The sequence below is a fragment of the Drosophila melanogaster genome, chromosome 3R, assembly GCF_000001215.4.
Source record: "Drosophila melanogaster chromosome 3R".
Lineage (NCBI taxonomy): Eukaryota > Metazoa > Arthropoda > Insecta > Diptera > Drosophilidae > Drosophila > Drosophila melanogaster.
Genome location: NT_033777.3, coordinates 20274846 through 20293043, shown reverse-complemented (window position 1 = coordinate 20293043; position 18198 = coordinate 20274846). Strand labels below are relative to the sequence as shown.

General features: G+C 42.8%; 1 protein-coding gene across 2 annotated transcripts in view; it reads right to left on the bottom strand.

Moving 5' to 3' along the window:
• The window catches only part of cic (capicua), a 51173-nt gene that overhangs the window by 10899 nt on the left and 22076 nt on the right, over positions 1-18198 (bottom strand). Inside the window, exons 2-6 of one of the 2 annotated variants that reach the window (NM_001275826.1) lie at positions 3884-5095; positions 3675-3815; positions 2849-3558; positions 2461-2685; positions 1958-2082 (exon numbers count right to left, since the gene is read on the bottom strand). In NM_001275826.1, coding sequence (NP_001262755.1) covers positions 1958-2082; positions 2461-2685; positions 2849-3558; positions 3675-3815; positions 3884-4963 — 2281 coding nt within the window. In that variant the 5' untranslated portion in view covers positions 4964-5095. The remainder of the gene's footprint in view (positions 1-1957; positions 2083-2460; positions 2686-2848; positions 3559-3674; positions 3816-3883; positions 5096-18198) is intronic. The other variant, NM_001260274.2, reaches the window with a different exon arrangement.

The following is an 18198-nucleotide window of genomic DNA, read 5'->3' as shown; positions in this document are numbered from 1 at the left end:
GCTCTCAAGTGCATTTTTTTTTGTTTAGGTAAAAAGGAATCAAAGGCACAGGGCAAACAACAAGAAAAAGAGCTAGATAAAAGAAAAGAATCTGTTGCGCTTCGCACGCAGCCTCTGCCGGCATCGCAGCCACCGCTTTGTTTCGGCTCAAGTGGCTCTGCCGCTGCGATCGCGACTTATTTTACCTTCTGCAGGTGCTTAGGAATGCGTTCGGACAGAGCCGTGGAAGAGGGGGGATAACAACCCCCTTCGGATACAGGGGTTATACATAGATTTAATGCTTCTACGGATACGAATCATTCCACAAATGTTATCGCATATAACAAAATCTTTTGAATAGTTTGAAGGACACTCAAAAAAAACTTTAAAAATTATTTCAAATCTTTACTTCCACACAAGAGAAATGATACTTGGTTGGAAATATTAAACCAAAACAGATACTCTAAATCATATATAGATAGAACCACAATACAACTTGAATAAATCGAAACACCAATCAAACTTATTAGTACTCTGCGAATTTACAAACCATTAAAAACTATAACTGACCAATATACTATATTACATTAACTAAACATTCATGTTTCTGCCTCTAGTACTACATAACAATATAAATAAGGTTTATTTTTGTGACTACGCCACTGCGAACGTCTCCCTTCGACGCTGCGGCTGCGCAGTCGCTGCGTCTGGCGTGTAAATCACGGTGCGGTCACACTCTCAAGTGGCCAGCGTGTGGGAGTGGGAGCGGGAGGGCAGACCTGTCGCTCTCTCCGGCGAACAATGGAACCCTTGATTCGTTTTCGGGATCGAAATTGGAATCGGACACGACCTTTGCGCCGCAGCAGCGACACCTTTCATGAAAAGCGACGGCCAGGCGGACGGACAAACGACCTTTGTTGAGGTGTGTGAGAAATGGACAGGGGTCGGGAGGTCAGGGAGGAGAGGTAGATATGGAGGTGGAGGGAAAAAGAAAGAACTACGGCGCTGCCACAATAAAACTTTATGATATGCATTTTATGGTGAATTGGAAATGCATCGAACCAGAAAACAAGAGACGACGAAGGTCTCGGCCATCACGACTGGACCAAGTGCGCTAGCCTTTTCGTTAAATTAGGAAGAGTACCCGTATCTTAAAAAATATCTTAAATTTCCAATTATTTGAAAGTCATCGTAATTTATGTAGGACTCGTAGAACACATTTAACTATTGTCATTATTTACTTGATTGAACTTCGATTTTAAGTATATTCATATTTAAATTTATCGAATTCGTCCAAGTCCGCTCGCCTTTTGTGAAACTTTAATAGGTTCCTAGCAAGTAAAGTTCCTTTAATGTCCTACATTTTATTAATATCGATTATATTATCTGTGGGCTAAAGCTTCAGGAATAATAATGCTACGCCCATAAACATTTATGCGTTGGTCAAATAAGCCTCTTTATGGGTACGAATTTACTGTTCAGAAGGAGCTTGACAAGACCTTTACCTTAGGCCTGCATTTTATGGTCTTATAAACGAGACTTTTTTCAGTGCTTAAGAAATCCGGTTCTGAATGAAAGACCGTCGCGTCTTCTGCATTCCGAAGAAATACCTTAATGGGGGAGCTCTGAATGAGGGGATTGAGGAAGAGCGGTCCCCCAGCTAAGTAGGGTGCACAAAAGTTCTTCGGACCCTAACCGAAATCAAAGAAATGTTTTCCACAAGCGCCGTGAAGAATACATCGCTGGCCTTGTCTCTCTAATTGCGTGAACCGAGATGGATTAACGGTTGAGCCGGCGCTGCACCACAGGCCGAAAAGGGACGGCACGAGGGCTGGGAAGGCCAGCCTTGAAATGAATTACTGCAAACTATGAATAAATTGTTTGAGCCGGGTTCCAGAACGGTGTCTTAAATGCTTTTATGATGCCCTCTGCCAGATCGTAAAGAGTCAAGAGGTGTGATGGTGCCGAAGAGACTTACCCAGCATGGCGGCCGCATCGGTCTCCTCCTGATCGTAGCGACCTTTGACCCGATAGTTCGGCGACGTCTCCGAGTCGCGAGAGGTGTCCTCATCGATTTGCGTCTTACTGCTTGATCGACTGTCACTAATAATATAAAGAAAACAAAATGGTTGCACAGGTTAGTTGATAATTATATAAAAGAGGTCAACAAACTGTATAAAAAATTAAAAAAAAATCTAACATTTGAAATATTTTAGAATTTATAAGTATTTAGTTTTGAAAGATATAAAAGAGGTTGTGACAACAAATAATTAAGAAATATGATAATATAATCAAGATATTAAATTTGGCATATTGCAAAAGGAGTGTTCTTCTCATCTGACTCATACTATAATGACTTCAATTCCTTACTTCTTACATATGTAAAATTAAAATATCACGAGAAGTTGTCACTTATACAAGACTCATCCAAAACTAAAATAACTTTAAAATAGTTCTATCCAGAGCAAAAATAGAGCTCACCTGAGCAGACGACCCGGTCCTGTGGACGAGGGCAGGGCACTGGTGTTGCCCTTCTGGTTGAGGTGCCGTGAACAGTAGCCGCGCCGCTGAGATTCCTTGGTGCAGAGCATGCACAGGCGGCGCCACTGCTTCCCGTTGTACTTCTTCCGCACGCCGGATTCCGACTCCACGATGTCTCCCTTCTTGAAGCGGTGCGGCGTAGTGGCCTGAGATCTGTGGATGGCACTGCCGGTTTATTAGCAAGCGTTAAAGGATAGGGGAGAAGTTATAGCAAACAGAGTGGAAAAACCATATGAGAAGTAGAGTTTTGGCAAACCTTCGTTAATTACGAAATTTCGTGTGCCGTGACTTTCCTATTTATTTCCCTAACAAAAAGATCTCCGCTCACCTTGGTGTTGCTGGATGAGATCGGGGTGTGAGCCTCTGGTCGAGAAGACTGGACGTGCTGCCGCGGCTTTGCATGCTGCTCCGCTTGCTGCAGGCGCTCATCTTCTCCGTGTCCAGGTCGCCGGCCGCTGGCGAGTATCCGATGCCGACCCTTTTCAGTTCATCGTCCGAGTCGTAGTCGTCGTAGCCCCGCGACGACTGCTGCTGCTGTTGCTGCATCTTGAGGTGCTGCCCATTGCTGCACGGAGAGATCACGATGTCCGCTAGGCCGTTGTACTGCTGCGGATGCGACTGCGTCGCCTGGACCACTTGCTCCGATCCGTGGGAGGGGCCGGCGAGGGGGGGTCGCGTCTGGAAAGGCGACGTGGCCGTCGTCCGATAATACTCTTCTTGTTTCACCAATTGCTGCTGCGCCTGCTGGTGGGAGGACGTGGGTGGTGCCGTGGGCAGCTTGCCATCGTAGCGCGTAGCCACGAAGGACAATGGCGCGCCGGTCGCCGTCTTCGGGTAAACGATATTGCCACTGGGCACGGTCATCGCCTCGCAACCTGCTGCTCCTGTTCCTGCTCCCGCACCCGCTGCCGGCACCTTTCGCTTGGCACTGGAGGCTGGAGCACTTGCTCCACCCGAGGTTGTCAGTTCGTTGAGCTCGTCCCACCAAGGCGGCTGCAGGAGCCGCAAATCGGCACGGCGCACAACCTTTGTGGTGGCCTGTAACAATGCAAGGTATTATAAGTTGGGAATTTCGTATAACTAAAAACTAATTCTTATCAATTCGCAACTTAAAACTCTAAAAGCTTAAAGTTAAGCAAGCTGAATGCCCTTACCATTTCATCGCCGATCAGTTGCACACTGTATTGCTTCGTGGCCTGGTTAATGTCCGTAATGATGCCCTCTACGTAGACGAAGCTTCCGGAGCCACGACCTTCCACCCGCTGCCGCACGCAGACACGGGCATCCAGCGTAATCTAATCGAAAAAGGGGAAATGACCTTAGCATTTAGGGCGACAAAAGAGACCGTATTCGGAGTACTCACATCCGCCATGGGCGGGCTGGCATCGAGTATCACATGGTTACGACCCTGGTGCAACACATCCGTATATAACAGTAATCCCAAGTCGGTGGAATCGAATTCCACGAGTATTGAGTCGGGAGACGCCTCCTGGGCGTGGCGTATTATCCCGGGTGCATAGTTATTCTGGATTTTGGCTAGGACACGCGTGTTGTTCCACTCGCTGAGATCGAGCAGGGATTGCTGCTGTTGCTGCTGCTGGTGTTGTTCCTGTAAATGTTGCTGATTGTTTGAGTTAAAGCTAAAACGTTGTTGTTGTTGCTGTTGTTGCTGCTGCTGCTGCTGTTGGTAGTAGACGGCGGTTGTGGGCGTGTGTGTGCGTTGTTGATGATTGATTGTGGCTGCGTGACTATTGTTGCCGCTGGCAACATGTTGCTTGTAAGTACTACCGCTGGCATGTTGCGGGGATGCAATGATAATACGTTGCTGCTGCTGCTGCTTGATATCGCTGCTGCTGTGACTGCTGTTGTTGCTGCTGCTGCTGTTGCTACTGTTGTTGCCGGCGCCTGCACCGCAACTCACGATCATGCGATGCTGCTGATTGCCGTTGGCCAGGCCATCGCCGTTCCCAGTTGTTTCGGCGGGTTTCTGCTGCTTCTGCAGACTCACTTGCTGCTGCTGCTGCTGCTGGGGATGCTGCTCGGTCTTGTCCAGCTCGGCTGGATCGAACTTTCGCTTCTTGGGATGCTGCCGCGGCTGAGGTGGTTGCTGTTGCTGAGGTGTGCTGCAGGTTGCTGCAGTTGCGGTTGTTGTCTGTAGGTGCGGCTGGAACAGCACATGTTGTTGCTGCTGCTGCTGTTGTTGGTGTTGCTGGTGCTGCTGCGTTGCTGTTGACTCGGCGGCTGCTGTTGTTGTTGCTGTTGGTATACCGGCGATCGTTGCTCCCGTTGCTGGTATCACCATTTTGTTGGCGGCAACAACAAATACTTGTTGCTGCTGCTGTTGCTGCTGTTTGTTTGTTATGACATAAGTCTCGGCTGCGGCAATCGCGACTGCTGCTGCTCCATGTGTTGCTGTTGCAGTTGCATTGGCAGCGCTGAGCATCGTAGCTGTGGCAGCAACATGTGTGTGGCTTGTTCTCGGGGGGAGGAGTGGGTGCAGCAGATGATGATTTTCCTTCGGCTTCCTTGGATTGGTGTTGCTACTGCAACGGCGGTGACATCAGCAGCATCCTTCCTGCAATCGAAGCGAAAGGCGAGAAAATTTGTTAATTGGGTTGACAACAGAAAACCATTAAAATCAACGACGCCGTTGTCGATGTCATTTCATAATTAGTGTAATCCGCATCCGGACAACCCTGACATCCTGCCCACGATCCACAGGACTCGCAGAAACTCTGGCGCCCGACGTCGGGCCATAAAATTCAATCTCGTCCGACTAGGGGTCTCTCTCTCATTCCTTCTGAGGGTGTCTGTCTGTGTGTGAATTTGCGACAACGACAACGGAAACATTTTAATTTGCACAGACGTCCAGTGGTCTGGGCTGGCTTGTGGGCGGTGGGCGTGGCTGCAGCCGGCATTTAAAAAAAAGAATGAAAATGAATATAAATGACACTTGAAACATTTTATGCCAAAGCCGCACAGACTGACGGACGTACAGTTGCACAAAAAGTCAAAATCATCCGGCAACCACAAATACACCCGCACACAGAGAGCGGAGCAATTGTAGGTCCACTTGCAACAGCCTCGAGTTTTTCAAACGGGGGCGAAAATATGGTGTATGCCAGGTTACACAACCACATGGCAATGAATATTTCCGAAGAAACTTCATCACCTCATTACGATTCATGCAGTAGCTTGTACGGTTTATTGGCTATTATTATGCATTCCTAGTGATTCTGTCCTAGTTTCCATCATTATAACGTGTTGTTACACTTTAGATGGGATTATGTTTGATGTAACCCCAATTTCTATACTAAGTGAGGAAACAGCATTTTAATATGAAAATCAAGTAAAATATAATGTAAGAAGTTTAAAATGCCATATATTAATCTGCCAACTAATAGAACTTATTATCCATCTCGTTCACCAATTAATTTCACCCAATTCATCAGACGAAGCGGCTCACAAAAGTGTTGCATACTTCTGGGCATGATACGTATACGACCGTTAGGCAGAGTTGCCACATCTCGGTGGCAGCGACTGCAAATACGGCTTATCGCAGCAGGAGCAACTCCTCCAATGCCATTTCCATTTTCAATTTGATCCCCGTCGTCTGCCATCCACAATCCGCATCCATCTACATCGCCCCATCTGTAGCCCTGACTTAGGTCGGTTGTGTGTAGGCGTAATTGCGGGAAATGACTGCCACGCCCATTGTGGGCGAGCTCTTAAACCCATACACACGTACTATGCGATACCACACCACCAATGCAGGCGCACACGAATACAGTGGGAACGAAGCTAAATTGAAGCTACGTAGCAACCAGGAATGAATATAGAAATGAAGGGAAAAAATGAAAAACCTGCAGCCTTGGCCATATTGTTGTTGCAGTCAGCAGTTGTTGCTGATGCGCGGGACAAGTGCAATGATTGCTTTATTTTCCCTTTTCCCCTCCCCTTCCCTTCACACAACCAATTTTTTCCAGCTCGCTTTTCACAACTTTGCTTTTCATTACTGCGGCCAGGGCTTTCGCGCTTTCGGTTGCTAGGCTGCCACCAGCGACTTGCAATTGTTAGGAAAAATCCACAAGGGCGGCGTTGCAGAAGCGAGAAGAAGTCGCTCAAAGGTGGCAGACACGGTGTCTGGTACAGTTGTTGGGGCAAGCGTGGAAAGTGCCAGCACACACTGCGAAAAAACAGCGAAATGTTAGGCGGGAAAACGTGCTGGAAGGGCACTACTTATGTCAACACTTCTTAAATAGAGAAATACTACGAAAGTAATCCCATTCTTTGCAAGAAATAATGATTGAAGGTGATAAGTTTTTATATTTCAATACCCTCCTAAATTTCTTTCAGTGCCATTGACGGATTTTTGAGGAATCAAGAAAATTCTGCGTCAGAACGGCAGTAAGCTGAATATGGTGCCTCAGATGACGACTGAGCCTCAGGATCAGGCTAAAAACTCGACTCGCGATTAGTTGGACACATGCTTACATGCACACACCATTACGCCGTCAGCATGCTCCCCCCCTTCCATAAGCCACACCCCCCCCCCCACACACACACACACACACACTCTCACAGCCGCACAACACAGTGGCAAGCTTATGCACATATTTATAAAGCTTTTATGTAAATAACTGCATATCTTCTATATTTGTTCATGCGTTGCAGCACAGGGCGTGTGTGGGTGTGTTCTGGGTGCTTTTGTGTGTGTGCTCAGTCACAGAAAACGACATCAAGGGGTGGGTAAGGGGGTCAGCTTGCTACCGATGCGTGCCTAAGTAAATCTAACCATATCCAGCGCTCTTAACTTTATTTTGATGGCTGCGAGTCCGGATCTTGTGTGCACTTTACAGCTTCCAACAGCCATTAAAATAGAAAAGTGATACTAAATTTTACGATGAACTAACGAGCATACTCCCGATCCTCAAAACATTAGTTCACTAGATCACTTCTTACAACAGTTGGTATTGGAATAATTATACGGTTTTTCGTTACGTACTACTTTATTGGCATAATAATGTTACAATGCTCATTTGAGCATCTCAATCTTAATACCCCATCAAAGTCTAATTCCATTGGTCCAAATAAATTGCTTTAGTAATACCTTTGAAAGCCTTCAGGTAAATAAACAATTATTATCCCTCATTGATGATTAACTTAGCTGTGAACGTTCATCTGTTCAATTGCCAGACAATGGGATTTCCTTGCAATTTAACTGGCATAAAATCCAAAACCTTGCAATGCAATTGTGTGCATTATTACAGTTATCTGTTTATTGTAGTCCCCCCATTGCCAAAATTTCAGCAATTTTGTTTGTCATTTGTGTTTTAGAGTGTGTGTGTGTTGGGTTGTTTCGTGTGTAAATGTGCAAGTGTGAGTGTGAGTGTGACTGTTTCAATCGCCATCATTTCCATCTGCATTGTCTTTATTGTTGCCATTGTTGCTTTTTATGATGTGGTTCAGCAACTGCATTTGGCATGCATGTCAATTTCTTGTGCTCTCATTGCACTTGGCTTTTGCTGTTATTGTTTTAGTTAGTTATTGTTGGCTGCTGTTGTTAATTGGCATACTCAGTTTTATGACGCAAACACACACTCAAACTATTGGTAATACTAATGCCTACACGATCGATCTCAATGCAGTCGTGCTAAATTGAATGCAAAATATGCGTGAGAAGGAGACGACGACATGTGTTTGTGATATAGTAGAATGCATTTTTTACACCGAAAATATTAATGAATATACTCAAAATTTCATGTGAAACCCAACAAGAGGGTAGATTAGGCCCAAACCCCGTCCATGTGCAGAAAAATATATTTATTTTTATATTTTATTGAACTAGCATTATTAAAACTTGGCAACATTATTTTTTTCTCTGCAAATTTGTTATGGACATGGAGGAATCTAATTAGAGAGTTCCTTGAACCCTAACGGTCATTTGTTTTGGCGCCAAATCGAAAACGAAACGAAAAGTGTAGAACACACGAGCAACGAAGAAGAGAGCGAGCCGAAAAGTCCGTGCAGAAAGTTAATCTCGCCTTTACTACCTCTCTTTCCCGCACTCACTCAGTGTGCTACTCCCCTTTCGGTCTCTTGCTCCCTCCCGCACTCAATGCACTTAGCAACGGGACAAACGCAGCAGCTGCGCTGCCGACGTCGCTGCCCGGCTGCTGCAATGTCAGTAACCCCACTCGAGCGAAAGAGCGAGAGGGAGTAAGAGCAATGGAAAGGGAGAATGATAGCGGGGGAGTGCAGTTAGCGTTGTAAATTTGTTTGCAGTGATTTTTCTGTGCATATTTTTTCTGACATTTTTACGTTGTATTTTATGCTGTTGCCAACTCGTCAACAATCCTTCGCCCATTCCCCAAATCAACTGAAACCAAAAACAAAAAAAGTGCGCTCTTAGTCATTCAAAGCATGCAACAACAAAATAATGCAGCAGCATCAAGTGAGAGTGAGTTGTGCGCAGCTCCCCCTCCCACTCTGTTCAAATTCACCCCCCCCCCCCTCACGCTATTTTTCACTCCAGGAAAATCAGAGAACGAGAAACGCCGAATGCCGCTCATTTGCGTAGAGTAAATGCAAACAACTCGTGCATACGTCTTTCCTTCTTCCTCTCCCGTTCTTACACCGTCTTCAGCACTTACACACACTCGAGCATGCGTACCCACACACGGTCACGCATGAATGCAATGCGCTGCAGCAGCAGCAGCAGAGACAACAAGAACAAGAACAGTAGCAGCCCAGGAGGATTTTACATTGGCGCGTGTAACAGTGATACGCACCAGGGGCCACAAAAATAAAACAAGTCTTTCTCTCATCTCACTTAAACTTTTGAACTGAAGAATTTAATTTTTTTACAACATTTTCTGACAAATATAACTACCTTGTTTATAAGTTTGTCGTTTTTATGATATCTTAGTCCATAACAGTGGATTGTTTTTTTTTTTTACAGAAATAAGGATGTAAAGTGCATGTTTTCTAAGTTCGGTAAGGATAACGCTCGTAAGTATGCAATAAGTATTGGAGTGCACCGATATTTGGAAAATGTCATCCACTGACCCAGATTTAAAACCAATACGGATTTTTTATTTCAAAAAATGAAAAGCATAGTGTTGCCTACACTATCTGCTAAGATGAATGCTATTGAATCATTTTTAACTTGTTGCCTCCTACTTCAGATTAATTTAACATTTTATAGGATTTTTTTAGAAAAAAAAATTTTGGTGACAAATCAATATTGTGGCTTACTGAAGTACACTTAAATCCCTTGCATTTACTTTTTATACGAAGCCCATTTTTTTCCGTTTTGCATTACTTATCCCACTTTTGTGTCCCAGCCTGTGACCTCTACATATGCATATGTAGAGTGTGTGTGTGTGTGCTTGTTTGTTTGTGTGTTTTTGCAGCCTTTACTCATTTTTAGCTTTTCGCTTTTGCATGGCGTAAATTATTTGTATGCGCTGTGCTTGAGCTTATGCGGCTGTCGTTGTTGCTGCCGCCGCTTTTGTTGTTGTTGCCGTTCCTGTTGTTGCTGTTGCACTATGAGGAACATAAGAATGCAGCGGAGAAGAATGAAAAAGGCTGATGCGAAAAGTTGGATGCCTGATGCTGCTGGATGTTGAATGCTGACGAAGGGGCACTATCGTGGTCCTTCGCTCGTTCGTATGTTTTTTCCTCCACGGTAGTAAAGACGACGTGCCACGAACACTTGCGTGAGTGTGTGTGTGTGTGCGTTGGGGACTCAAAGGGTCCCCATACCAGTGCGAGTGCCTACACCAACACCAACACCATTGCAGCCTGCCCCTGGCAACACGAAGCGCGCGAAAATGTTGAAGCGGAGGAAAACGCCAGAAATGGCAGCAAACATTTCTTATTTTCCCTATTTTGTTTGCTTTTTTCCATGGTCCCAACTGTTTCGCGGAGTAAAATTGTAATGTGGAGCAGCGCGGGCGACGACGACTGATTGCAGTGGGCAAACGATAAGATGACGGCGCAAATAACGCAAAAAGGCGAAAAAACAAGGGACAGTGCTACTTCATCAAAGCGACAGAAGTCGTGTATCGACTAAATCGTGTCTGCAACAGTTTCCATTTAATTTCTATCTGATGTTCAAATTTTAATACCAAAAATAGTTTTTTTAAATTGAGTTTTACATGGAATTGTACAGTATTTTAAGATTCATCTTTATAGTTCAATATTTTGTAACCCAATTATTTCTATAAAAACGCCAAAAAATGTTATAAGCTGATGCAATAGAACAGTGTATTTTGTGAATTTAAAGCAATAGTGGGGTAAAATCGTCCGGAAAGAGGCAGTATAACCTTATAATACACATATAATAATAATCTTATACACACCAGTTGAAACAACAATATATAATTTTGGTTTTAAATATTAAATTCTGACGCGGTCAACCACACTGTAAGCCCGATGAGGGGCCGCGATGGTGTCAGCTCTTCTTCGTCATAACTTGGCAATCAATTCTCAAGCTGGAGCAAAAGTGTAAAAAATTAACTAAACGGAGAATACAACGGTGGCCCGACGGGTTTACATCTTCTTGATTACAACAAAATACGGCAGAGGAGGCAACAACAAAATGGGAAAAAGCATTTTGGCGCCTTCGGGTAGCCAATGTATGTATGTATTTCTCTTGCACATTTAGTTGCAGTCGCTTAATTGGCTTTAATGCAATTCGATTAATTTGCCAATGTTGCGAAAAGTTTCTGCCTGGGCCCACAGACTAATTAAAATTGTTGCTGTGTCTAGCGCCACAGAAGTCAGCCCAAGAATTTTCCCTGGCCATCATCACCATCATGATTTCAGCCGCTAATGTTGTTGGCCGTTCTGTCGCCTGGTGTTTCCAGCTAATTGCAGTTAAGAAACAATTTAGTACTTAAAATACATTGCACTTCGACTGAAGGAACGAGTGTGTGTTTGTGTGTAGCGAAAGATCAGTGAACTGAACGTTTCATGTGAAGTTTATAAGCACTTGAGTGAGTAAGAGAGTACCGTTTGAGTTGCCAGCTAGATAATTTTCTATGTATTTAATAGATTTAAGGTCACAAAAACGAACATAATACGCTTACAAAAACGAACCATAAGCAAAAAGTCAATTTTAAAATATTTTCAATGCAAACATTGGAGGACTTCAATTACACAAACGACGATTTAGAACTTCTGTTTCTAAATAAATAAGCAATACGATGGAAACTCAAAGCCCCGTTGTTGCAAAATATATTAAAATGTTGCCATCGTTTTGGTTGACAAACAATGACAGTCGCTGGTTGACGATCATGATCGTGATCATGATTAAATATGACTATGCAGAGCAGACTGCGATTCAGAAACGAGAATAGCAACGGGAGCCAAAGCCTGTGGAAAAGTATAGCGCATAAAATTTGCATTAAATCATTTCTTTTTTGCTGAACTTTTTTTTCTCCATGCCTCTTTGCCAGCCCCCCCCCCCCCCCCATCCAGGCCCCAATTCATCATCCTATTCAACCCTTTCTCGACTCAAACGTCAAACGGTAGCAAAGAGCCAACAAAGTGGAATGTGTTGCAAATTTCAATGCAATATGCCGCCGAAAGCGATAGAGATGTGCACTGGGAAAAAAAGCAGTGCCTAAAACTTATCATTATTATCTCTTAAATGCTTAGATTTCACATCAATATTTTGGCATTTTCTAGCTTTTCATGTTTAAAATTACTATTGATGATAACTTATTGGTACGTTATAATTTCTCTGCCTATACGATGGTGATAAGTAGAGAGCTAAGTACCTCGGGTGGGGGAGGGGCTGATCAGGCGCATGAGCAAAGAGTTAAGCTGGAAAAAAAGTATAAAAATAAACAAAATAAAAATAAAAAATGTGCTCAAAAGAATAAACAGCCAAAGCTCTGTGCTTAATGGCCCGGCTACTGTATGGGAAGGGGTACGGGAATGGATTGCGGATGGAGCAAAAATAAAAAATATAAAAAAGTGGAAAGAACCCACGGGCATCGCATCGGCATCTCTCGTTCCGTTCGTGTCAATAGCTGTCGGTTGGCCACAAAGAAATTGGAACTGTGCCTAAGTCAGCCCGCCCCGGCCGGCCTGAAACCGATTTTGTTTTTCCTACTTTTTGTTTATTTGTGTTGCCCCGCTGCCAGTGGGTTAAACGAAAATTTTATTTGGCTTAGAACGGCAACATTTCGGCGTGAGTAAACAGAAATGTTGCTTGCCACATTGTTTCCATTAGTTTATCGACTTTGATGATTTAGGATCGTTCATTAGGAGATCATTGGAAATCTTATCCCAAGACGGGCACTATAAACAGTATATGAGTATATCAGCTTGTATTGCCGATATTCCATCATGAACAACGTAAAATCAGTGAAAAAAGATCTATGATTGAAATGTCTCAACTTGAGAAACTTTAGGAGTCTATTCCATAAAATTGGAGCTTATTCATTTCATTGAAGTACCGTTTAATGATTAGGTGTTTGCTCGTAATTGATTCAATAACACTTTTCAAAAACACCTTCGATGATATTATGTTACCGATACCAATTCTCAAACACACCCAACTAAATGACTTGATTGCGAATGGAATTTAAAATTCAAATTGCACCGAAACCACAATGCGACCGACAAACACAGCACATGAGAACGTTCCCACGTATCCCGTGGAATGTCGGAAAATTTTTAATAATTGCCGTAACTCGAAATCGATTTCTATCAAAAATGTACTTGGCAATTCTTGTTTTCCACAGTCTCACGCCTCCGATTGTGGAATTGTTTCGTTGACTACTCAATCGAGATGGCAACCCTGTTCTTGTTTTCTTCGTTCATTTGAGCTTTTCAATTTCGCCGTTCTTATGCAATTTTCACTATCAAATATTTATGAAAGCAGAAAAAGTGCGAATACATTGAACAAATGCATAAAAAATGCGGTATACATATATGATTTGTTTACTTATGTGTGTGTGTGTGGTTGTGCATGACGGAGTCGTTGTTTGTTCTATGAAAAATGCATTTGATTGAGCTCTAAATGCAAATTTTGCTGCTGTTTGAGTGCCTCGGAGTATTGTGATTTCATTGCGTGAGATTGCAAATACGTTTGGGATGTGTTTTCATATATATTTTTGAATTGTTCCTTTTCTTGTTTGAACGCCTAGTGACGGTTTTATAACCGAAGTTTATGGTGACTGTTTAAATACGTGCTTTTTTGTATCACCTTAATTCCCTAAACAGAGTATAAAAGTGGTAATTGGTGTTTCAAAAATCTTTATTTATTTGCTCTATTATGCATTGCTTAATATACGCAGATGACTATTTTAACGTTTATTTTTTATTTGTTATTCAAAGTAGAATTCTTTTTTTTTTGTGTGTGATTCACTTACTTACGAGTGCTACTTAAATACAGATAAGTTTGGAATGCTTAAATCACAATTTCGCGACGCAAAACAAACAACTCAAAACAACAAGAGGAAAATAAAAAACACATTTGTTCGCAAACGAATAATTTCGAAAGCCTTTGTAATGGATACAGCAAATTGCGAACTTCATTAAAATAAATTCAATTGGTTCTCCGGTTGTTTTTAATAGCAAATATAGTAAAGTTCCAAAAAAATGGAAAATCAATAAAAGACATTTTGAATCAGAGTCGTGAAAAACAAGGTAACGCACACGCTCCGTTCAACTTTACTTTACTATCAACTTTGGGCCAACTAACAACGCTAATGAGGCTAGAACAAAACTTTGGCCCGATAACTCGGCGGGGAAAGGGGGACTTCGGACAAGCTTAGTAAAGTGATAAAAGTTAGTTGGTAAAACTGTTAGGAAACCAACTTGGCTATTGAGTGGGAAATGGGACTGCTTATTGGCTTCGGATTAGACGTAATACATTTTTTTTTATTTTTCTTCGTCGTGGAATTGGAAAGAAATGTTTAATAAACTTATTAAAGGCCAAAATATATATACAATTTTTGAGTCAACTCTGGCACAGTTGCCTATCCTTCGCTGCAAGCCCTTTTTTCAAACCAAAAGTGCATAGAGAGCTTTACCCGACAAATGTATATCAAAAACCATAAAGGCAAGAAAAGGAAACCCAGCATAGGGGAGAAAATCTTTAGAATTCAGTTTTCTTTGCTTAAGTAAAGCAGAAGTAGCAGAAGGCGGACGGATGCAAGGAAAAATGATTAGGGGACCGGCTTTCAGAGCCAACTATTATGGCCACAAGTGTCAAAGGCAGGCCAGGACTTCATCCTCATCAGCTTTATTGGATAGGGGAGGAATGAACTGTGAACAAGACTTTAGTAGTCGTTTCTTAGCATAACACGAGTCTCAAATTGATTTACTCAAACCGAAGCACAACAGCACTAGCACCTACAAAAAAAAAGGGGGAAAATGCTGGGGAAAAAGGAAAATTCATTTGCCTACTGGCCGAGGAAGCGTTCCCCCATTTGGAACGTGCGCTGGCATGGCGATGAGAATGGGCAATCCCAAGAATATATCCTTATAGGGATGCCATCGCCCACAGAGGAAGAGTTTTCTGTGCGTCAGCTGCTGGCTAAGTGGCTTTCCCCACCCACTCCGTTCCCCCCACCCTCAGTTTTCCCTGCAATCTTTGGCATCGTCCATTCTCTTTGCGCTTTGTGCCTCATCTTTCGAACCGGGGGCAAATATACTTGTATCTGAAGCGTGTGTTCAAGGATGGCGATGCCGATGGCGATAGCGAAGCATCGGATGAGAGGCATCACAGGATGAGAAAGTGAGCACTGAGTGCTATGCTGGTCAGCGTCATCAGCTAAGCTAAGCTGGCCAAGTGTCCTAACCAAGTTAGCTCGCTGTAATTGGCTTCAACAGGCGCCACGCCACCTCGCACACCTCAATTAACTATAAATAACCAGACAAATAATGCTCCGCTAACAAGGGGAAAACAAATGAGCTCAGCGATATCTCTGAAAGTGGAGCACTTGATAGTGGAGATTCTGAATAAATACACATCCAGCGATATATAGGTCAATTGAATATCTGGTAGCAACAGTAACGCGTATGTGAGCTATTTGAAAAGTATATTCGAAATACAGTTTTGTCACTTGTATGGTATTTAAAGTTCTTAAACTAACATAAAGGCTGAACTTAATAGGTATATTTAATATTTAAGCTATAAATATATGAACAGAAGCCAGGTTTTGGATATTTTGCATATGTAAATTTTTTAAATCCTGATTTCTAAGCAAGTTATTTCCAAAAAAAATATGCAAAAGATAAAAGAGCTTTTAGAACACGAATATCCAGTCAAAAGTGAACTTGTTAGAGGTAAATAGAAAATCGAAATATAATATCATGTAAATATTTGACACCACTTAGCAAAATGCGTGTGTGCCGCTTCGTGTCAGGCCCTATTTCGTTTTCAGTCCCACTTCCATTTCCATTCCCATTTCCATGATATCTCCACGATGAGGAGTTTTCTGGGGGAAAGGTAAGACGACCTGGTTAGACCCTTCGTACACGAGGAAATGCGTGCATGGGTATAAATAAATAAATAAACTCAAATTGAAGGCATTTGGCCGGTTTGTAGTCGCGGGCTTGTCACTCTATTTACTTGACCACATTGTGCTGTTGTTGCTGCCTTCTGTTTATATAGCCACTAATTGCGTGGCCTATCTCGAATTTCAGATCGGAGCACGAGGCTTTGAGGAAACAGGACCCTGGAAAATAATGAGCTAGATGAAGAATTACGCCAGAGAGCTCCGATTTGAATAATTAAATGGTGAAAATTGTATAGGTACGAATGTTGTACCATGCAGAATGCAGAACAGCCTAAATAATGAAACAATAATCAATTATTTCGATGATTGCGACTTTGTAACGTAAATATATTAGTTTCTTATTGTCATCAACTTACCATGTTACATGACACTGTTTCTGTGATTTATTTGACAAATAAACTTCTAATTTGATTGTAATTTGATCGACATCTCTATTACCATCACTTTAACTAACTTTATTTTAACTTAAACCTCATTTTCCGTTCAATTTGGATTCCCAAAATGGCCACAATTCCGCCACCCACTGTGACCGCTCCCCCCGCATCTGCGGCAATTCGCCTTACTGGCCTTTTGTGAGCTCTACTGCTCTGCGAGGACGGCCTAAAAATAAACCTTGAAAATTATTTATTTAAACATGGCAAGTTCATTTTTCCTCCTTTTTCGTTGATTGACCGAGAGACCTAAACAAATATGTGGACCTAAGCGCAAACCGAGCCCGAGTCGTAACATTTTTGAGTTTGAGGCTCTGCTTTTTTCGTTCTGTTGATTCTCGCGTTGTGTTGAGCAAACAACAGGAAAGTGCGAACCAAAAGGATAATGTCAGGGACCGCAGGCAAAAAGGTCGTAGGTTAATCATATCGTCAGATGAAAATGTTTCCCACATGTGTGGATACGACTATGTGGCGTGGCACGGCACTGGGTACCACGTTTCAAAAACTGCGGCTTGACTCATGACACGCTTTGATTTCCAGAGACCCAACCACCGAGTGCTGCTCCAACCAACTTGTTCATCAGGTGGCTGAGTCAGTGGTTCAGGTGCGTAGTTTTTAAGGGGAAGACTTGCGACAGCTCCCCACTCCCATAACATCCGTCTGAACCCACTTGGCTGCGCCCCTGGCCTGCAGCTTAGTCAATATCCAAAGATCTCTCCGCTAGTTTTCTTTGTTTCATTTCGAATTTCACAATTAGTGGAAACTATGGTGATAGGAAAGTGATTAGTTGTGTGGGCATTGAGATAATGTAATTAAAATCAGATTGGTTTTGGGATTTTCCGTGGATTAAGAAGAGTGGGTTGCCTAACGACTATTTTGGCTTAGCCGAAATAACTTGCTACTTTACTGCTTTGAAATAAAATATCAAATTCTGTAAATAAATTCTACTATAAATATATTTCCACCTGTTTTTACTATCAAATCAAGAGCACACTTCAAATTTTCGAAGAAGTATTCATTCACATTTTGAAATCAATTTTATAATCGTGCCGGATCTTCGAGGAGATCGTTTTGACATATTAAATTAGTTATATTTTATAATCAAAGCTTTTAAGACCCTTTTCACAATACGATAAGTGAAAACAATAAACTCGAGCCCGAAGCGAACGCCTACGCGAAAATTCAGTGAGCTTCTGCCGCCAGTAGGCGCCTGGCAAAGAAATAACAAAATAACAAATAAAACAACATAATAACGATAGTAAACAAAGGAAAGAGAAACGGCCCACGCTTTTGGGACAAGCCACTCATTAATTAATTTCATTGGATCTAAGATTTAAGCCCAGACCCCGCCCCCGCCCGATTACCAACCAATCAAGCCACGAGGGTCGCCGGGAATCGTGTCACTTCGAAGAACAAGCGCACTTTCTGTGTAGGCCGTAAAAATGAACTGGGGATTGGGGGATTGGCGGTGGCTGGAGGATCGGCGGATTGAAGTACTGGGGTACTGGGGGGTTACCCCACACCATGGCAACCCGATTTTTGTAGTATTCCGTCCATTTGGCTGCGTGGGCCGGCCGGTTTCAGCTTAAACTCGCATATCTACTGTGCAGTATTATAATAACACATATGTACAAACATACATATGAACATATCTATATGCACATATGCATCGTATGAGCATACGATTTCGTACTACGAGCGTA